Here is a 22846-nt window from a genome sequence, read left to right on the forward strand (position 1 = left end):
AGTCTGCTTATTTCTAAAGAAAATCTCTTAGGGGTAAAGATTTCCCATCTCTCAACGACAGACATCCATGTGAAGTGAAGCTGGAAATTACAAGTATAGACACATTTTTACTGCTGTGTGTGTGTGAAAGGATGCAGTGAGACCTCTAGTCGGTTTGCATATTAATTATATGCAGGGAAATATCCCGTAAGCAAGGTTGTATATTTGGATCTTGATGAGCCCACAACTGGAATCGGTTGAGTCTGCTGCTTGAAGGAGTATTTTAGTCAGCAAAGGGTCAAAAGGAGAAGTGAGATTTGGGATTCTGGTTGGCCTGAACATCCCTTCCATGCAAATTCCCCCACCGCCTCCCCCCTGCAGAGTCCCAATCAAGCATGGGTGGAGAGAGGGGGTTCCACGTTGGCTGCAGCTGCTTCCCGTTCCTGTTAAATCAAGCAGCTACCATCTGGAGGTGGCCGTCTCCTCGCAGCTCCTCAGAGTTCCTCCGCTGGCCCTGAATGCGCCTCTCCAGACTGGCCTGGCCCTCAGAGCGGGCCCCTCTGACTCTCTCAGCCTTCCTTTATGTCTGCCTCTTTGCTGCGGCGTCCTGAGAGGATCACTCACACCCTTCAGGTCTGAGATGTGTCATCATAATTTCAGCTCCTGTTTAATAGCAAATTGGGTTTATTAAGGGGGAAAAAAACAATAAAAACCAACCTGATCCTAACTGAAAATTAATTGTCCCAGTTGTTAACTTGTTAATTAACTGATTAAGCACATTGTTTCATTAGCCACACCAGGCCCAATTACTGCCAGACATGCTTAATCAAAAAATAATCCATATAAAACCTGTCTGGCAAGATGAAGTAGGCTGAACACTGCAAAAAAAGGAACTAAAAGTAAGTAAAATTTTCTTAAAATTACTGTACTTGTCCTTGATTTGAGCAGATAAATAAGATGATCTGTCAATGGATAAAGATTTTGCACTTAGGAACAACTTATCTCCATTGTCTTATTTCAAGTGAATATGTCTAATATCTTATTTTAGAGGTAAATATGCTAATTCCATTGGCAGATAATCTTGTTTACCTGCTCAAATAAAGGACAGAAATACTAATTTGAACAAAAGTTTACTTACTTTTAGTTGCCTCTTTGCAGTGGAAGATCTGAAAATGCAACATATATTCCCACCTAAATCATTTCTAAAACTGAAGCAAGGACACTGACATCTTTTAGTCTGAAAAGGACACAAAGTCAGTTCCAAGGTATCGTGACTCAACCACAATTAGTCATCCACATGTAGAGAAGTAAAGTAAAAACCTTATTTATATTCATTGGCTGATTTTAAGGCGTGGATCACACAGTGAGGTACAGAGGAAAACAGAACAAACCTTTACCAAAATTAATGATAAAATGCAAATATAAAAACATGAGTTTTTGGTTGAAAGAGAGCTGAACAGTCCACAGAACTCAAAAGTCCTAAAACTACATCTGAGAAGGCCCTGGCTTAGTTTTCTGCCTGGTATCTGGCAAAACTGGCAGACTTTGGTGACATGATCTTTGGGACTTGTTAGAAACATATGGCTTTAAAAGATCTGAGACATGTCATGAATTGAATTGAATTGAATGTCGATGCTTGACCATTCAAAGCCCTGTAAGTAAGAAGAAGCAAGAGTGGAGAGGTGGACAAGTAGTGGTGTGGCATGAGAAAACCTCTGATTGGTTCAGAAGTCTGGCAGCAGCGTTCTGTACGCCCTGCAGACGGTCCAGTGATGCTTTGTCAGGCAGGTGAATAATGACTTAATATAATAATAACTTAAGGTTCTGTTCTGTTCATGAGATAATACTACTTCGCTTAGCAATATCCTGTAACTGATAAAGACGAGCGAAATGGAGAATAAATATGGCAATCTAAAACAAAACCAGGGTCAAAATTTACCCCAAGGATCCTGATGGAAGACTCGACAAAAGAGTCTGCAGTACCAAGAGTTTCCAGCATTCAAGTTGTATGCTTTTCCATGCAAGTCTGTGGATTTCTGTAAGACATGCTGTTTCCCTTCTACCTTAGGCCTAAAAGAGACACGTATTTACCAGTGCTCAAAATGTGGGAGGGAGCGTGTAAAACCATAAATAATAGGGACCACAGAATAGAGCCCTGAGGTACACCACAGAGAATATAGAAGTTTAAACTTCTCAGGAGTGGCCGCGTTCCACAATGTCTCAACAAACACATTGGGGACTCATCCAGGATGTCACAGAAGAACCCAGAACAACATTTAAACAAGTGTCACCTGTCTCAGTTAAGGTCACAGTTCATGATTGAACAAAAATGGCATCAATGGAAGAGTTCCAAGGTGACATATCAGGAAAATACATGATACCTACAGTAAAACATGGTGGCAGGGAGGCTTTGCTGCTTAGGGACCTGGACGATTTGCCGTAATATATGGATCTGTGAATTCTGATCCCTAACGAGGAAAATATTTGGCCGTCAGTTTGACTTTAAAGGAGAGATATGCAAAATCCACTTCTTTAGTCTTTACAGTACAGGTGGTTGTGTACTTGAAGTCTCAGGGAGAGCAGATAATTTTAATCTAGTCTGTCCAGGAGCTTTATCGATATCGGCAGGGTGTGAAGCGCCTCCTTCAGATTTAAAGAGATGGCACCAAAACGAGTTAATCTGAGACGTACCTCAGAACAGGGGGGAAAAGGAGGAATGTGGGGTAAATTAATGAGAATTTCAGACTAAAGTGTTGCAGTTCCACTTTCTATAAACTACAAGTGAATGATTTAAATCTGACGAGAAAGAACTGACAACCTTGACATGTTCCCTTTAGCTTTATCGCACCTGGACAATGCAGCAGGACGATGATCCAAAGCACAAAAGCAAAGGATCGAGTTAACTTGTGAAGGTTCAAACAATCCCCAAAACAAAATCATGGTTTTAAAGTAGCCATAGCTTACTAATATAGATCAACCTGCTATAGCATGACACCCCGCCTCACCCCGTGTGGGTGAATTACACCAATTCTGCTAAAGCAAACTGTTGTTTGGATTACTAGTCCCTTATTAAATTAAGTCATCATTTCAAAACCATTTTTTATAATTACTATGGCTATCTTTGATAATCTGCAACACTAAAAGTGACAAAAAAAGAATGGTCAAAATCTGTAAGGGAGCAAATACTTTTTTCACAGCACTGTATTGTTCAGTGAGCCTCCATTTCTGTATTAAAAATCTTTATTTTATTTTTTCCAATGTAAAATTAAAATGAGTTTTGGGTCAGCTGTAAGACAAAAATCTAAATTAACAAAAATAAATGCTTGAAGTACTTCACTGTGTGTAATAAATCAATACTATATAGATTATTTAGGTTCACTTGGATTATCAAGTGAGATTTAAAAAGATAAAAATAACGTATGAATATTACAGAACATTTTGGCTGCACAGTAAAAAAAAAACACATTTGTCAGGAGTTTTCATTTATTCACATCTATCTGTTAATTTTCCCACAGCGCTTTTTTTGTTTTTTTAATCGAACGTCAGTCATTCGGTCTTCTTGAAATTCATTTGACAGGTCTGAACCGAGCTGCATCTTGAATGACACGCACACTTAATTATTTCAGAAAGTTTGAGAGCCAAACTCCACAAATCATTTTTTTTAGCCCTAATTTATGTTTCACTATCAACATTTTGACATTTAAATTGCCTTTTTTTTATACAAAGAAAATGTACCCACACTTTGCGCATATATAAAATATCCTTTATTGACATCTTGAAAGCATAACTCTCTCTTGAAACGATGGTAACTTTATTTTTAGTTTCCAGTACAGCAGATTTCGATCCTTTACGTGAACAGCCTCCAGCAGCAGACGCAGATTCCTCTCACACACATTTTTAGTACAGCTGAACAGAAAAAAGATGCTACTCTACAACACAAAACATCCATCACTGTAATAAATATAAAAAAAAAAAAAAATAGACAAGCATGTAAATGTTTCATAAATAATACCACAAAGACAAGCTAAAGGTGACAGATGGAGACGTTTTTACAGGACTCTGGGCTCACCTTGTCAGGTTTCATTGATTGTGTTTAAGTCCAGTGTTAGCAGTGTTTTGCTTGCACTGAATCTTTTTTTTTTTTTTGGGTGCAAGTCTTTTTTTTTCTTGTTGATTTTAATATAAAAACGGTCCTTTCTTATTTTTGGCTGCATTTTCTACAACAGTTCATGTTTTCTGAAACATTTTATCTAAAATAATAAAAAAAAAGGAAGTTGTAATAGTAATCCATATATCAACAAACATGCAACAAGGTTTTTAAAAAAAAAAAAAAAAATCTCCAAACAGCAGGAGTGTATTTTACATCATGTATTTCTACACTATTTATTGCAGAATCATGTGTTGTTGTTGTTTTTGCGGCATTCGTTCCAGGGATTTGTCTGCTTGTGTGTGTTTTCTGTGCTAAACGGCTCAGTAGCGGTGCTCCCCCCGGGTAATGTGGGACGAGAACTCGTAGCGGTCTTGACTCCGGTGGCCGCACAGGTTGCACTCGAAGGGGTCTCTGAAGCCGTGGCAGCCCATGTGGATGGTGTACATGACGTGGTCCAGGAAGAGCACGCGGCAGTGTTCGCAGCGGTACGCCCTCACCTGCTCCCCGTCCGACGTCACCACCTTGAAGCCCTCGGACGCCATCTCCATGCCGGCCCTGATGGCGTCGTACTGCCTCTGCTGCTCCTCCTTCACCAGCGGCAGCACGCCGTTCCTCACCCCCGAGGTGATGTGGTTGGTCAGGTAGATGAGGCCCGTGGCGGCGCCCGTCCGGTCCTCGTTGTTGCTCTCGGTGTCGGTGGAGTCCTGGCCGCTGTGGCTGGGCGAGCCGTCCTTGTCGCTGGGGGCCGACTTGGACAGCAGCAGCAGGTTCTCGGCGGCGCTGTCTTTGGCCGACAGGCCCGAGCCCACGTGGCCGTCGGCGGCCGTCTTGTGAAGGGAGTACATGGAGCCGAGGCCGACATCGGAGGAAGCCGGGGAGGTCTGGACCAGAGGTCGGAGAGACTCGGCCCCTAAGTAGCTTATGGCGCTGTTGATTGCCTGGTCGATGACGTGGGGCTGGATGAGCTCTCCCGATCCTCCGTCGTACGAGAGATCCGACAGACGTTTGTCTCCTGGTGGGTCAGAAACAGACGCAGATATACTTCACCGACACTCTTAAACATTTACCTACATCCTGTCGTCTCGTTAAGGAGCCTATTGCTCTCTAGCGCAGTCAGAAAATTACTTGTAGAGCTGTGCAGACGTAGTCACACCTCTTCAACTTTTTCACATTTTTGACACATTAAAACCACAAGCTTTAAGCTATTTTAGGGGGAATTTATGTGATAGACCAACACAATATTTGAATCTAAAAAATCTGCCATTCATTAGTATTCAGCCTCTTACGGGCCAATGCTTTGTTAAAACCGCCTTCCACGGCAATTAAAGTGTTTTTCTGAACGTTCCCACCAACCGTCACATCTAAACACTGACATTTTTGAAACTTCTTCTTTGCTAACTGGATTTAAGTCTGGACTTTGACTAGGCCATTCCAACACCTGACTATACTTTGATCCAAACTATTCCTTTGTAGCCCTGGCTGTATGTTTTGGGTCATTGTTCTGCAGGAAGGAGAACCTCTGCACCAGTTTCATGTCTTTTTGCAGCGCCTGACATGTTTTCTCCCAGGATTGTCTTGTATTTAGCTCCTTTTATCCCCACAGCATGATGCTGCCACCACCTCATTTCAGCATGGTGTACAATGTTAGTTTTGCCACATATAAATGTTGTTTTGCATGCTTGTGAAAAAGTTCAGTTCTAGTCTCAGCCAGACAGAGTGAAGAGACTCTCTGAACATCAATCCACATATCCTCTACTGGTTTTAAGTCTGAGCTTTGACTAGGCCATTCTGGTTGTTCTGCTGGGAGGTGAACCTCTGCCCCATTTTCTGGGTACTACCCTGTTTTTGAAGCTCCATCCATATTACTCCCACTCTGAGGATAAGTATCCCCACAGCATGATGCTGCCATCGCCCTGTTTTGATAATGGGGTGGCGTGTTTGGGGTGACATTTTAGCTTATAATTAGCGAAAAACGTTCGGTAACTTTAGTGTCATCTGACCAGAGCACCTGGTTCCAAGTATTTGCTGCGTCTCTTAAATTGAAACCTTCTTTCAACTGTAGCGTTGGTTGTGTATTAAACTTTGTGGTTACAATGTGAAAAAAGTATGAATACTGTAGTTTTTATGGTCTCTTAATAAAGTCCTGGTCTGACACCTGCATTTTATATCCCCTCTTATTTTTATTTTTATTTTTTGCATTTCCTCTTTTATTATGATTATTATGGTCAACAAATAGTTTTTTTCTGGAAATAATCAAGCTAAGTCAGCATGCATGCACTGTGCAGAGGCGAGGTGATAAATGAACATAAAGGACATTGCGGCTGAGCCTATTTGCTAACAACAGTAAAAGCATTTTATTCACACAAAAGAAGCAGATTGCAGCCCTTACCCACAAACTTCTGGGGCATAGTGCTCTTACGCTTAGCTACATTATTAGCTAGTCTGTCTAGCACCAAGGCTCTGTCAGATCCCGTCTGGCTTAAGTCTTCCCTCTGCTCATTCTGGCTGCTTTCTTCCTTTACTACTGGAAAGCAAGACAGAGAAGTAGATTTCAGCGTCAGAGTAATTTTGAACTGGTCCTTTTTTTAGTTCAGATGATGAGGTGGAAGCTGATGATACATGCCAGATGGTATTTTTCTATATCTTTGCTGTATGTAGGGCACAGAGCGGACTGTTCTGACATGTGAAGCTCTTGGTCTGTAAACGTTTTGCTCATGCATTCAGACGATAAACACCCATGCAGATATGCGTCTAATTATTGTGTGGATTATAAGGGCACGCAGCTAGATCAGTGTTGTCGGCATATGATATTTTAGAGTCAGGAGGGCGGAACGGTTTTGGGCGACAAACCTGTGTAGATGCTGTTTTGCAGTCCCATGCACTGCAGGTAGTTGTGGCACCTCTCCTTGTGCTCCTCCAGGGAGCTGCGCTGCTTGTAACTCCGGCCACAGTAGGCACACTTGTGCGGTTTTCCAACTAAAATACATCCAGGAACAAAAAAAAACACTCCATCAAGGTGCTCAGAAACCCAAATTTCTGTCTGTAGGTGCTTGCATTAAATTAAGAGAATTGTAGCAAAAATATTAAGTTAGATTAGAGATCCAGCTTAGGTCTAGTGTGTATTTTTACTGGGTTTGGCAATAAATTCTCTTTACACCAACAAAAATGAAATTATAAGACTAGGTTTATTGTTTCATTTAAACTTTATTTCTAAAGCCTCTTTAGAAAGGCCTTTTTTGTATTTTTCAAAATTTCTTTTAATTTTATTTTAAACGGCCAATTTTTAAACCGAAAATTTGGATTTTCTCAGTTTTTTAAAGAAAAAAACACTGGGTTAACCCATTGAAAATTTTAATATGCAGAAAATAAATGCAAACTATTTCTGTATAAAATCGAATATTTAAAATGGAATATAAAAACGTAGTAAAAAATATTTAAATAACAAATTCAATAGTTCAATAATTAGTTGGGGGAAAAAAGAGCTCATTAGTATACTATAAAAACTTTGTTCTGATTTTAATTAGACATCAAATTTTATGTTAGAAGGCCTGCATTTAAAAATGAAAAATCTTTTTCCCTAAAAAGTGTCTTAAATTTTTTAGGAAAAAAAATTACTGAAGAACATTAATTTAGATTATTCAACTAAATGTAAATGAAATATATAGAAAAATAGATATAGCTAAACATTAATAATAAAAACTATAAGAATAATAAGATTGTATTTCAAGAGAACATTTTTATTTAACGGACAACTGGTTGTCCTGGAATTAATTGAAATAGTGTGAAAAACAATTAAGAGCAGAAATAAGTGAATTTAATATATTTAGTTTAAGCTAAATTCAGAGATGAACCCCACCTTAGTTTGCATGCGCTTGCTGATTTTACTGTGGGCATTTTATTTAAACTGCTCCTTTCGATCTGTGCCAACCAGTCTGTGGTAACTAAAAATGTGCTGCGGATTACTGATTCATTACAGATAAGAGCTGACATTTCAAATGGAGCCGGGTTTCTTAACGCAGTGAAACATGCACAATGAAAACTCGCACATGCACGGCTCTAACCGTGCAGGTTATCCCGTCGCTCTTCCGTTGAAACTGTTCGGAGCAAGTAAGCTGTTTACACCCGATTTCATTAGCACATACTTCTGCAAAGCATTTGCAAAAAAAAAAAAGAAAAAAAAGTGACACCATATCTCCATGTTGTCAACTTCCCCTTACAAAGAACTGAACAGAAGAAGTTGTTGTGTCCTGAGTTTTCCTAGAACCACCGCGAGTGGGGAGAGTTTTGTGTGTTGGTGTGGGTGGGTGTGGCACGCTCACCTGAGTGGGTGCGCAGGTGGCCTGTGAGGGCATCCCTCCTGCGACAGGCGTAGCTGCACAGGTGGCACTTGAAGGGTTTCTCCCCTGAATGGAGCTTGATGTGACGCAGCAGGTTACCCTTCTGGGTGAACGAGGCGCCGCACTGGCTGCACTGGAACGGGCGTTCGCCTGCGGACAGCGGCGCACAGAGAGCAGACACCCCTGAATACAAAGAGGCGAGGAAAATCCCGAGGAAGAGACAGAAAACGTGTGCATCACTAACACCCGGTTGAAACGTGTGTATGTGATGGGACAATTTTTGCCTTTTTCCTCTTAGCTTCCCCTCATCTGGCTGTATTTGATCAAGCCTGCAGATCTGTGGATGCAAAGCCGGCGGCGGCAGGATGGCAGGGTCACTGAGCTACAAGGGCGGCGGGCGCCAGAACAAGCTGGATGATGGAGCGTCTCCGGGGCAGACAGCGATCCAGCAGCCGGTGGGAGGGTTTCACAGCGGAGCGACACTCCATCTCTCCGCGCTCCCCCTGCCTCATCGACTCCTGGCGCGCTGATCGAACAAGAGCCTCTCCGACTCAGCCTGCCAGCTTCGTAATGCACCATTGCTTGGGTCAATTTGATCTGAAAATCTCATTTTTGCCTCTTCTTCGTCTCTAAAATAAGAGCGCCACATCACGATGCAAATTCAGCCTCATTTGAATAAAGCGAAGGAAACACTTTGTGTTGAGAGCCAGTCTTCCTGATCAGCGCCTCTGGAATCAACCAATATCCAGCCTTTCCGCGTGTTGTGGCATTCTCTGAAAACGTTATAATATGGCCCCCTTTTTTTTTTTTCTCTTTCAAAAGCCCGCCATAAAATAAGAGTCGCCAGTGAAGCAGCAAAAATATAAAGGGAAAATCATTAAAAATGCATTTCAGGAGCAAAAGACGTAGTGCAGAATATTTTCTTTTTAAATAGGAGCCGTTTCATTATATCTCTTAGCGCACTTTCTTTTGCATTTACATTAGTCAAGTGTTCCTTTCTTCCATTTTGAGTTTCATTAGTTTCAGAAGCTTGACAGTTAAATGGCTTTTTGCAAATGTTCCCCACCACTGGTTTGGCTCCATTACAATAGCATATCATTTCTGAACGTTTGAAAAACTTTTAATAGCCAGATAATTGTCGCTCTGAGTAGATTCCTTTTAACTGCAGCAGATATCCTGTTTCTTGACTCGGGGCGCGTGTTTGCACAGTAACTAATCAATAATTAGTGTTTGTCTGGCGGTTATTAGGGGGATCTTTAAGTGAAAACTGATGAATGTTAAATGCGGGGCTGAAAAATCTTTCGGGCGTGACAGGAAGGAGGGTATAGATGCAGCGATCAAGCTACTCCTGGCCGGTGCTGATGCTGGTGCGGTTTTCTCCTGAGCGGGTCTGACTTTCTTCTCTAAGGTAAATAACACACACAACAGACAAAAGGTCTGCTGGTTCTGAAAACACCGATATTTGACCTGCAGACGAAGGTGAAATCGTCCAGTTGGGATCCCTGGCCTCTAACCTGCTGACACAGATTTTCTTTGCAACACATGATTAAAGAAAGTAAATGTCCTGCAGGTTATTTAATAGAGTTTTTTTATTTATTTATCAGAAATTAAGATATTTATAAGATCATCAAACTTCCTGGATTGCAGCAGATGCTCCTGAAATGTATGTAAATGTATTTTTGGTTTGAAAGTGCATCAAAGGGCCGATGACTGAGGCATTTGCAGACATAAAAATAGTGGAAATTCTTGTTTTTTTTAATGCATTTAATTCAGAGGGGGAGAAAAGATCAGGTTTTTCAGTAGTTGACCTGCCGTTTGAGGGGAAATCGTCCGTTTCCGATGTCTGGCCAGCTGACCGGTGCGTCTCCAATTGTGTGCACAACATCACAAAGGAGTTTTTTGGGAGACTGCAAATATATCATCATTTTAATAGAGGGCACTGTGCTGCATTCTGCAATGATCTGTTTGTCTAAAAATGATGTAGTGCAGGGAACTACCCTGAGACTCTCGTTGCTACGTCTGTCAGAGCTGCAAAGAACAGGAAGCACCACAGCACACAGTCTTCTCCCTTTCATACTGACAGTGAACATGGGTGCAAAGGAAGAGCAAGAAACATTGCAGGCGGCTTACCGGTGTGGCTTCGCTTGTGCACCATCAACACATTGGGGCCAATGCAAACTATCCCACAGATATCGCACTTGAGCTTCCCGTTGGGCAGCCGGATACCGCCAGCCGAGGAGAAGGCCTTGGCTTCGGCGCTCGGCTGTGAGCCGTTCACCTTGGCCCCGGAGGGATCGACCACGCGCAAGTCTTCCGCGCACTCCTCCTCCTCCACGCCATTCATGTCACAGGCCAGCCCACTCTCCTCATCACTGCGAGCCTCAACTTTAATGTTACAGGCTGGAAAAGAGGGCAAGGGGGGGCCACGGTTTAGAATACGAGCATAGTTCATGGTAAACTCTAGAAGATGGGCACTCTGGGTCAGTACTGCTGCATAAACACTATTCCTTACATTAACCTCACAGCCTGAACCTCTAAGACTCAATAAATTCATGATATCTTATGCATTTGGTGTCCATTTCAGTTCATTTTAGGCCTTTTTGCTGTTTGCTTTAGATACATTTTAAATCCACATTTAGAACCAGATGTGTTGGGAGGGGGAAACATTTAAACCTGCAGGACTTTGGTCCTCGAGGACAGAAACAGACCTTTATTCCTTTGGATTTTTTTTCTTTTTAAAACAGATGTCGGTCATAATTTTCTCTCTTCCTGATTAGGGCTCTTTTCTGTGCTGATATTTATTTTTCATATTTATGATAAAATGTTTCCTGATTTGGAATCACTGCGTTTAAAAACATAAACATAGTGCTGATAATCACTGATTGCAGCTGTGAGAACGTGTCTTTTATCCGGATTTCATGTGACAAACGTACATAGTGGTGATTAGTTGTAAGGTAGAAGAAAAAAAGAAAATTGGTTTTCAGCGTTATTTACACATTTAAATCTGAAAAGTGTGGCATGCATTGGTTTACATCCCATCTGACTAAATTCTTTGTGGAACAACTTTTAGTTTATATTTCAGCTGCAGGTCTTTTGCGGTATGTCTACAACAGCTTTATAAATATTTCAAGTCTTGCAACAGATTCACAAACAGCTCGAGGTCTGGACTTTGACTAGGCCACTATAACAAATAGAATATTTTATTTTTTGCAGTCTCTAACACACTTTCTATTAGGATTGTTCTGTAATTACTTCCATTTCTCTTCCTATCAACCCTGAGTCACTTTCCTTAAGAAAAGCAAGTGTTATTTTTCAACTATACAGTGTTTTCATCTAGCCAGAGCTCCTCCTTCCACCTGTTTTCTGCATCCCCAGCATGCCTCACCTCTCTCCCTCTCTCTAATAAAGGCCAGATTAGTGCAGTGCACGGCTAATAGTTGTCTCCTCCCAACTGAGCTCTGGACCCCATGAACTCCTCCAGAGTCCCCACTTGGCTGCTTATCTGATCGGTGCTCTCCACGCCCGGTCTGACAGTTTGGGTTGACGGCCATGTCTTTATTGGGTTGGTGCTGTGCCAGATTATTGTTATAGAGGGGCGAAACCGGCGTTAAACTTCTCCTCAGCTTCCCCCCCTGACCTGTCTGCAGTGTTTTTTGGTCTTCATGATGCTACGTCATCTAAACATCACTAAAGATGCTACTGTTTCACTGTTTTTACGCTATCCTTGTACATTTATCACTTCAACTGCTCCAGCTGGAAGAGACCTGCATTATCAAAATGACCAAAGAGCACCAGCTCTGTGATAACTTCTGCAGAAATCCCCTCCGACTTCAGACATTTTGTTGTGAGACGACTTTGGCTGAGATCAGCCTACGCAGCTTTAAGGCTGAAGGCTGCCGCTCGTTGCCAAAGCAGGCCAGACGAGTTTACCCAGGATACACAGGTGGAGGGCATGCCTGCTGCTTCAGGATGTCAGCGGGGAGATGCTGCAACACGCCGATCATCTCACACCATCACACTTTGGTGAAGCAAATGACAGCAAGATAAACAGGAAACAGAGACACAGGAAGCAAACTACAGGGACTGACGCACTGACTATCGGAGCAACAGAGCAACACTTCTTACAATCTCGCTTATAGGCACAGACCTTACTTTAATTTTTTAAAAGCTCCAAACTGGAGCATGGTTGATAAATGCCAATCGTTTCTGAGGACAGATTACATAAAGGTGTTTTGTTTTAATCTGTTTGTTTATTTCCAGTTTTCTATGGGAATAAAAAGAAAGAGAGAAGCGTTGTGAGCAATAAACTGTTTGCTCCCGCTTTTCCTAGCAGAAAGCAAACGTTTAAAAATGTGCCGAAGAGACGCGGCGGACTCGTGCGAGTCCCGCAGCCGCCGGCCTGTGGTTTGCACATGTCGGCAGCAGCCTGATTTCCCCATGCCTTCGCCTCTGTTTGTACAACCGAAGAGGAAGAAGTGGAAATCATGAAATATAGGAATCCATGGAAAAAGGGGAAGCTTCAGAAAGCGGGCCTGTCTAACTGAAATACCAAGAATTATGGAGAAGTGACAGAAAGGGAAGCACGGGAAAGGGATTGTAAAACAGCGTGTAACTGAAACAGTTGGGCTTTTTCACAACGACTCACAGAGGGAACATAAAGGTCTGCTAACAGCCCGCTGGAGGTGAAGTGAAATATAAGGATCGCCGTAACACACTTATCTCCCTTTATCTGCTGCGCACATCAAACTTCTCTCTGACAACTTTTTTTCTTTATTTCCACCACGCGACATCAGCTGGCACGCAAAGCAGAGGAAAGACCTCCTCGCTCTAGCAAAGCTGCGACGCAGCAGCTCCCTGTGTGTGTGTGTGTGTCGAGGGTAAAACGGGGATTCTGACACAAATCTATTTGTGTTTCACTAAGAGAAACTAAAAGTTTCTTTTTGCGTCCGCTGAAATTAAATAGATGTACATCAGGACGAATACAGAGCTGTGAATAAGTATTTGCACCCTTACAGATATCGTCTATTTTTGCTTTCTATTTTTGCCACACTTAAATTAATCAGATCATCGAAAGACGTTTATAAGAAACAAGATAAATTAAGTAAAGACAAAAATTATGACCCTATTAACTAAAGCAAAACGAATGTGAAAAAAATATTTTACCTCCTAAACGCAAAGACTTACAACGCTTGGCTCAACAACTGCCATCTAGCCTGTAATATAACCAAGGAGGGTCACTGTGGAGGAGCTTTGGCCCACTCTTCTTTACAAAACGGGTTTAATTCAGACACATTCAGTTCTTTGGCATTAATTGCCTGTTTAAAGTCATTCCACGGCATCTTGACTGAATTTATCAGACTTTGACTGGCTTCATTTAGTTTCTTTTTAGTCAATCAGATGTAGATTTTCTGGTGGGCTTTGGATCACACCCCAGCTTCAGACTATCAGGGCAGGCGGTCCAGGTTCTGAAGCAGACACCTTCACCTCTAGGTGTCACTGAAGGTATGGTGGGCTTTCTCTGAAATGCTTGGTTAGTTTTATACCAGATGTAATGGGGTGTGCACCTTCCAAAAAGCTCCACCGTAGATGAATCAATCTACAGAATATTTTCTCAACAGTCTGGTGGATCATCTGGATGTTTTTGAGACATTTTAGACGAGCATTTGCATTGGTATTTTTTTTGGTTCTGGCCTTAAAACGCTCCCATGGAGGCAATTTCTGTCTAGTCTCTGTTTTTTTATTGTCGAATCATGAACTCTGACTTTAACTGAGGCAAGTGAGGCATTTTGGTAGACGGGCTGCTTCTGGGAAAGTTCATGAATATTCCAGGATTTGTGGATAATGTCTCTCACTGTGGTTCTCCCAAAGCTTTATGAATAGCTTTGTAACCTTCTTGAATTCCTTTAGACTGTCATTTTTTTAAAGATTTTCTAGATTTGCTTTGACTTTCTTCAAATGCCATTTTTCCCACTTACTGAATGAATTCAAATTCAAGGTTGGCTTTTTTTTTGTTTGTTTTTTACATTCTCAAATGTGAGATTAAGGTACTGCAATAAAACACAGCCTTATCTTAGTTTTTTAACCATGAAAAAAAGGGGGGGTGGGGGGGGGGTCACTGAACACATATTATCAGTATTTGATCAGCGGTGTCTAAACATTTGCAAATTGCATGAATTTAGTCATTACACCAACAGTTAGCAAGCTAATGAAGTCGTTTCTGTTGTTAGGCTGTTGTTAACCAACCGGTTTACCGTATACTTAAATAAGTACATCTTCCTGTACTTTGCTTTTTCTATTATACTCAATATTTATGATGCTGATTAGTTTTTCTGGTGTAAACATTTATCTAATACCGTCTAGGCTGAACCAGATGTTCGGCTAACTGTTTAAGTTGCTAACGTTCACACAGCTAACAGTTTGAGTTTGCTCTGTTTTATGTGTGCATTAAGAACACTCTCGTTAGGCAATTCAACACAAAACCGTAGTTTTTATCAGTTAAGCTACATTATTTTTAGTAGAAGAATTAATTTTAAGTATTGAGCAATAAGTGCTCCTCCTGACTGGGGGGGGGGGTTGTTGCTGATCGTTTGTGAGATTCGGTGGAGCGCGGTGGATTTGTGACGTCTTCTGCACCCTGCCTGCAAATGTGAAAGAGAATCAAGCAGTACAGCTCGCTCAGGCAAACATTGTTTTCTGGAGACTAGGTTGCACGTGTTGCAAAACATGAAGCTCTCAGAAAAACCACCAACATGTTTTTTTTTTTTCCCTCAGGCAGGCTCAAGCAGTTCAGTGATGATGTAAATGTTCCTGCTTTATGAGGCTTGTAAGATTTTAAAGTGATCAAGTTTGTCACCCTTAGCCTCAAAGGCACAACTGAGTAATAATGAATAGATACGGCTTTAAAACCAGACTCTGGTTTTTAATAACGAATGTAAAGTAAATATGGAGAAACAAAGCAGGAAAGGAAATATATGAATACTTAATATATTATTAGGGGGAGAATCCTCACTTCTAAGGCACCTTATTATCGAGGCAATGTTGATGCTGTCAAGTCTATTCACTACTTTAACTGTCTCATTAAACGTTATAATATTGAAGTGTAATGTTCTACTGTTTCTAAATAGTTAAATTAGATCACTGCTTAAACATAATTCTTTGTACAATACGCTTGCACAATGCAATGTTTCAGTTTGTCCCAAACCTTGTAGGGGACACAGAAACTCGTGGAAGAAAGGTCTCTGGTCAGATCTGGCAGTAGCAGCGTCATGCTAGGCTTTTCTCCAGCAGAGATAGGTAAACCGATGGAGCTAAATGCAGAGCAACGCTAGAAGAAAACCTGTTAAAGTGGCCCTAAACACCCAACTGGTGCAGCTTTAGTCAAAGTCTGGATATAAATGCACTTCTGACTTGAAAGGTGATTTTAGACGCTCACCGTTCAGGCTGAGTGAAATTGAGCTGTGTTGCAAATCAAAGTGGGTAAAGGTTAAAGGAATAAAATGTCCCAAGATGACAAAGACATTCCCCCAAAAAGCTAATTTGTTTAGGTCTACTATTTAAAACACCCATATAACAATAAACAGTGGAAATTTTCCCAGGGTGTGAATACTTTGCCGTGGTGCTGTACGGATTTAATTTAGATCCAGCTGGATACGATGTAATTGGCCACGAAACGGAGCAGTTTTTCTGGTAAAGTGCTGCAAATTCAACTTCCCTGAGAACAAAAAGCACTGAAAGTGTTCAAGCAGGCTGCAGACAAGGGAACGTTGATCGCTGGGCAGCCGCCCAGGTCTCATGGATATGAGGAAGTTGTGACTAAATATGGAATAGGAAGAAAGCTTTTATTTTTATGTTTGTCATGATCACACATCCTGATTTTTCATTTTGGGAAGCAGGTGTCAGGTCGCGCTGTAGACAAACACCGAAAGGTAACAATAAAAAGTCACAGCCTGATATACGGGGCGAGCGTGTGTCCCCCCCGATGACGGAGGACAGAAGAACGAATAGAGCCGATCGCAATGAAGAGATGTGAGCTGCCAGGAGGGACGTTAGCAGCTCAGCGTGGACGGAGGATGCCTGCTGGAAGTTGCTGTTTGTCGGCTTCTCTCAGAGCCTGAAAATAACTCAGTGTGCAAGGTAGTGGAACCACAAGTGTCAAACCACGCCAGCAACACATTCAGCACAACGGGCAGGAACACTAAATACAGCCTACTTTTCCCCTCACACATGACAAAAAAAAAAAAAAAAAAAAACTTGCAGCCATGTTTTCGGGAACTAGTCTCCCTCTCAGTCTCATGTCTCTGAAATAGCAAAAGGCTCCATCTGAATCACAGAAAGTGAAAGAGAAGAAAAAAAAATTCAGCTGGCAGGTCATCTTGCAGGCTTGTGACTTTAACCCAACGGTTCTCCATGATCTTAAGTTAATTGACGCTAACCTGTGAACCTCCTTTTCTGTTCTACAGCGTTGAGACTGCGGCCCGATAGAGTCGATCCCGAGCTCTGAATTAGTTATTTGCAACAGGAAACAACCTGGGGTTTTTGAGGTTTCGAGCTTTCGATACTTTGAGGTTCCATGTCCCACATATAGTCCCCCTCCTATTTGCCTGTTTTTTTTGTTTTTTTTTTAACTAAAGAGAACTGAGCAGCACATGAGCCTGGGCGATAATTTTAACTCATTCTGGCTTTTATCGCAGAGGCAGCGATGCATAGATGTACCAGATACTTGCACTTCCCTTCTTTCTCCCCCGTCCCTGCGCAGAGAGATGCGCACACATGCACACTACGCCGATGCACGTGGATTAAAGACAAAATAAATGTCTCCGTGCGCCTTTTTTCTCCACACTGGGAACTAAACATTTTAAACAATGTGCTTTTTGATATTTTTCAGCAAAAAAAAAAAAAAAAAAACAGAAAAAAAAAGTAGAAGCATGAGGAGATTTCCTGCTTGAGTCAAGTTCCCTTCCTGTCACCTCACCGGTGAAGTCAAAGAGAAAGCCTTTGTTAGTAATCATGTAGACCTGTGTGTGTGTGTGTGTGTGTGTGTGCGCAGGTGTGTGACCTCTGTGGTGTGCTGATGTGCTGATCTCTTTCGGCTCTGGCCCTGCTCCTAAACTCTTTATCTCCAGGAGTGTTGAAACTGTCTGATGGCAAGTTCTTCTTAGGAAACTCTTACACATCCTATTTCAGTTTCCTCTCGCATCTTATTTTTGACTGCGCGCTGCTAATCTTTGCCGTTATCTGGATATGTGGAACGCTGCAGATAGCACGTGACGAGCCTTTTTTTTTTTTTTTTTGTCACGATGAACGCAGCCCTTTTCATGTTTTTTTCGCAACCCGAGAAATTTCCTCTGACACCTAGAATGTTTGACCTGCACAAATTCGGCCCCTTTAATCCAGGTTATCGCCTTTATCCTGTTGCTACCACAGGCAGCCGCGGTGAACATTTCTTGCTCTTTCACAAACCGCCCGTGTTAGGAGGACTTGCGCTTGCCTCATCCTTATTTTCGCCACCAAATTCCCCTGCTCGATGTTCACAAACTCAAATCAAGGCCACATTAAGTATTCCTTAAGATTGGGGTTATTAATGACACGCCATGGATCAAAGGCGTTTCTATTTCCTCCACCTTTCCTGCCAATGACCTAAATGTGTCTCTCTGCAGAATTAAATTACATTTTCCAGGGGGTTTGGGCTGTACTCCCGATGGATGTACATGGGATTAGGTTAAATTAACAGTTTTGTGTGTGTGTTCTGCTTTTGATCCTGACATTTTTCACTTAGCTGTCCGGGTTTGATTTGGATGTGGTGGGAATACATACGTCCATGTTGCTGCAGTTTTTTTATTTTTTAATATTTTTATTAATTTTTTTGGCTCCTGTTTGGTTGCTGCTTCATTGGACGTGCTTATCACACACAGCGGCTCTCAAAAGTCTACACACCCCTGTTAAATTGCCAAGTTTTTCTGCGGCAGAAAAATGAGACCATGGTAGTTTGTTTTGAAACTTTTTCCACCGTAAACGTGACATAAAACCAGTTTTATTTAACTGAAACACAGGATATTTAGTAGAGCAACAATATAAAAATATAAAAACTGCTCTAACCTTATTCCATAAGTTTGTACACCCTCGCACTAATATCGAAGCATCTTATGATTCAATCTTGTTGAGTTCACCCCGAACAATAATCATAGAGAAGCTGACGCACCATAAATAATTTTAAGATGTCCTAGTGAAATTTTTTCTGACATTTTCCTATTTTTATCCTTTTCCTACAGCTACCATTTGCACAGTCAGATCCCTTTGATAATTTATATCCTCTCTGCAAAGGGATCAGTCAGGACAAGGATAACAATATCATGCAGGATCCATGTTTCTGGACGTGTGGCTCCAAAGAAAACAACACATTGTCGCTAAAATCACTCAAACCTTTCGTGGCAGTATGTGCTGTGGTCTGATGAAACAAATTATTCATAAAACAGGGCCCCAACACAACATCGGACATCTTTAAATGACAGCAGTGAAACACGGAAGTGGCAGCATCGTGCTGTGGGATTGGTTTTCTTCAGCTAGGAATACCCAAAACCTTTAGGCGTCCGCTAAGAAGCTGAAGCTGGATTTTGCTTGTCGGCATCCCTGTGAGTCCAAGCACACCTTCAGCTCAACAACAGAATGGCGTCAGGAGAGGAAAAGTTATGTTTTGGAATGGCCTAGTCAAAGTCCAGGGCTAAATTTTGACAGGAAACCCGTGGGGTCGCCTGAAGATTAGGTTAGATTAGATAGAACTTTATTGATCTCACAATGGAGAAATTAACTTGTGACATCGGCTCCTATAAGCAACAGAAGGTGCACAGAGGAGGAGGGCCGTGGAAAAGAGACGTCTGATTCAGCTTGGATGCTGCAAATGAATCAAAAGGCGCTACATCAAAGTATTAGCTCGGGGTGTACATACTTATGCAACAGCTGATTTATTCTTTCTGTCTAGCAGAGTTTAGTGTTTCTCGGCTGAACGGATTTACCACGATCTCCTTGTTTAAACAACAGGGGGGTGTGCTTCAGATTCCCTGTGGGTCAGTTTAGCCTTAAAGTCCATGAGCATCACTGCTGAGATGGGGGGGCTGTGTGTGTGTGTGTGTTGGGGTGGGAGAATGCCTCGTACCTTTGTCCCCCCGGTTGTTCTGCTGGTGGCCAGAACTGGCGGACAGATCCTCGGGGACGGCCATGGGCTCCTCCGCCTCCTCAGACGCTTCGTTGGCAGGGGGGCTCTCCCTGCCTGGGGGGGGGGACACACACCGACAAACAGCCGTCACTCACCACGAGCGCCCTGGACACGGCGCTCTCAGGAGAAGACAAATTACCTCCGGCTGATGCAAAGAGGCTGTTTGTGGGCCTATTGTATGGACTGTGTGCGCGCTACATTTCAATCATGAGCTAGGCGAGCGTTTACCTGGCATCTGGGCCATGTCTTGGGCCTCCTCGGTCTCCATGCGGTGCAGGTACTCTGGAGGGGAGACGCAGATGCGAATAAGTTCAATCAAGTTCAACATTAGAGGCGGCGCGAGTGGAGCCGAGGGTGTGACTCCATCAGCACAGCGGGATAACTCTTGTCACAGCCGGTGTCCCCCGCCGCATTACATTACAAAGCACTGCAGACGTTTTCATTATGGGCCTGACAGAGACGCCGAGCCACGGAGGAGCCCGGCTCCGGCTCGCAGGGGCCCGCCGGAGGGCTGCGCGCGCCGGGAATGGGCTTTCACACCACATTTGTTATTTATTGTTAATTTCCTGCCACGTAATCGTCCCCAAAACGCAAACTGACTGCGGCAAAATTAAGCAGAAAATTAACTGGCCCCGGGGTCGGCGGGGATGCGGGCGAACCGGCGCGCCCCGGCTGATCGACGCTCGTGTTCTCGCTAATTTACTGAGCACGCATGGCTGAGCCCGCGGGCCGAGCGCAGACACGATCAGAATCAGGGAGAGGGGACGGGGAAAGGAGGGAGGGACGTTGCCGAGGCGGGAGACGGATCGCTGCGAGAAGGTCAGAGGTCACAGGAGGAGGCGCGTGAGAGGAAGGATTTGTTGCAGCGCAAACTTTGATGAATTTCAATGGGATTTAATACGACTAGGCCGACATTAACAAGTGCAGCATACATGATTTTCAGATGTTCCGCATATGGATTCAACCCCCTTTACTCTGATGCACCTAAATATAATCCAGTGCAAGGACCCCTTGCAGTGCACCTGCAAGGGGTCCATAGCTCAGGAGGTAGAATCCTTTCACAAATTAATAATTACCTCAATCTACTAATTTGGAGATTATGGAAGAGGGAAGTCATGGCTGACAATCCAGCTAACAGTTTGCCAAACGGACGTGTAGGGAACACAACCTACATCGTCCCTAAGGGGAAGCATGGTTTTAGCCGGGACTAGGAAGTTGGTGAGAGTTGATGGGAAACACGGGGAAGAAGTTCCTCTTGTCATATGAGAGAAAAATCTAACCTTTTTGGCCTAGATGGAAAACTTTTATGCATGGAGGTAAAACTAGAGCTGAAAACAGACCGTTTCCCAGCATGTGAGCTGGTGGTGGCAGCATCATGCTGGGGGAATGCTTTACTTTAGTGGCAACTGATTGGCTGGTCGGAGCTGACAGGAAGAATGATGGAGAGGAAACCTGGAAGAAAATCTAAACTGGGGCTAAGCTTTGGCTTCCAGCTAAAGATACAGCCAATCTAGACCGGATAGGTTGACATCATAGCATATTCATGAGGATTTTTAGAAAGACAAAAGTTGCTGTTCACAGATGCTCCCCAGCCAACCTGACTAAGCTTAAGCTGCTTTGCACAGAATATTGGGCAAGTTGTCTCTCTGTAGATGAGCAAAGCCCGACAGCCCACGCCACTAGAGTTCTGACTCAGGCAGGCTGAGAACCTCCATGCCTCCAGTTTTTGTGACAAACAAAATAACATTTTCCTTCCTACAATCACACACTGCTTCGCCTCTCATCTAAAACTCCAACGAAATTAGCTGCAGTTTGTGGTTGTAGCGTCATAAGATGTGAAGAAGTTCAAGGGGCGTGAATACTTTAGCGAGGCTAGACAGAAAAGCAGGCCGTCGGACTGAGGAGCCCTCTTTATTTATTCATTTTTATTTTTTTTTTTCGAGCGAGACGAGGCGATCCAGAAGCCATCCTCTGGCCAGGGCTGAGTATCTGAGGAGTCACCGACGCTCGTGGCCCCATTAATAATGGATGGCCCTCAAGCCTGCAGCAGATGGGCCCGACAGCCTCGGCCCCCGGCTCCGCCACTTGAAGGAGCCCGCGGTGGGGCGGCTGCCCGGTCCAAGCAGCCACACAGGGAGAAGTGAAGCTCCCGAAAATAGCGAAACGAGCCCAAGGGAGAAGGGGAACCTGGGCCTTCCTGTTTTACTGACAGATGGCTCCACACATTTGGAACAAGCAGTGGGAAGCGACCGGGGCCCGCTGTGTCGCAACGCCCCGCGTTCTGCCGAGTCAAGTCAGGAGCCCGACGCCTACAGATGCCAACAGGCGCCCAGGATGCAAGTGTTAGAGCGGGAGGAAGAAGGCCAGGGGGGGGTGGGGTGGGGGGACAAAGGTCAGCGGTGCAGATGATTTGCTGCGCGCCACTCTGGGGTGAGGAGCTCCGACTCCGCTGCTCGGCTTCTCAGCATCTGGAGATTGGGGGCAGAGGGGAGGTATACGCTGGTGGTGCCCTTCTTTTTGTATTTTTTTTTTATGTGCCGGGTACATGGTGCAAAAAAAGGGGGTGGTGTGTTTTCAGCTTGACTGAAATAAAGAGCAGCACAGACGGAGTTCCTACATTCACGGCCACAAGCCGCTTGCCTCGGCGTTTGGAAAGTAAAGTGCCGGGTAGAACAATTAGGAAGTAGCTCTTTGGCTCGACCAGCGGCTCTATTTTCATGCTGTTTTCACTCTTTACATGTGACAGACACTTTTGTCTTGTGCTAAATTTGTTTCACTAATGTGTCGTTTGTACTTCAGCTTTTAAAAAAGAAAGAAAAGAAAGAAAGAAAGAAACGGCGTTGCACGTTCCAGCTCGTCTCCCTCCCCAAAGACCCTTGCCTTTAAAACCGTATAAACCGGCCGTCGGCCCGTTTTAATGCAGAATCACCCGAAACAACGGGAGCGTGTGGATGAGTGTTTTTTTTTTTTTTCTTTAAAAAGAGGCGAAAAGTGGGGGCAAGTGGAACCTTTGTGCTGGTGGGATGGAAGTCACCGAGAAGACTTCTGACACAGAGCGCAGCGGGACTGGAACAGTTCTGGTCGCAGTTTGTCAAGTGGGGAGATGCAGGAAGAGGCTTGTGGGTTGACAGAAGTCTCGGTCTTCCTCCTGCGTGTTTGCATGTGTGTGTG

At 43.4% G+C, this 22846-nt stretch overlaps 1 protein-coding gene across 5 annotated transcripts in view; it reads right to left on the minus strand.

Annotated features, from left to right (window-relative positions):
• Positions 1-3720: 3720 nt before the first annotated feature.
• Positions 3721-22846, minus strand: part of ikzf1 (IKAROS family zinc finger 1 (Ikaros)) — a 22022-nt gene continuing 2896 nt past the window's right edge. Inside the window, exons 2-8 of one of the 5 annotated variants that reach the window (XM_012856768.3) lie at positions 19904-19957; positions 19616-19729; positions 10597-10866; positions 8449-8616; positions 6980-7105; positions 6519-6650; positions 3721-5141 (exon numbers count right to left, since the gene is read on the minus strand). In XM_012856768.3, coding sequence (XP_012712222.1) covers positions 4450-5141; positions 6519-6650; positions 6980-7105; positions 8449-8616; positions 10597-10866; positions 19616-19729; positions 19904-19957 — 1556 coding nt within the window. In that variant the 3' untranslated portion in view covers positions 3721-4449. Of the gene's footprint in view, positions 5142-6518; positions 6654-6979; positions 7106-8448; positions 8617-10596; positions 10867-19615; positions 19730-19903; positions 19958-22846 lie in introns of all 5 variants that reach the window. The other 4 variants (XM_012856767.3, XM_012856769.3, XM_012856773.3 and 1 more) reach the window with 4 other exon arrangements.

Source organism: Fundulus heteroclitus, chromosome 22 (assembly GCF_011125445.2).
Source record: "Fundulus heteroclitus isolate FHET01 chromosome 22, MU-UCD_Fhet_4.1, whole genome shotgun sequence".
Taxonomy (NCBI): Eukaryota; Metazoa; Chordata; class Actinopteri; order Cyprinodontiformes; family Fundulidae; genus Fundulus; species Fundulus heteroclitus.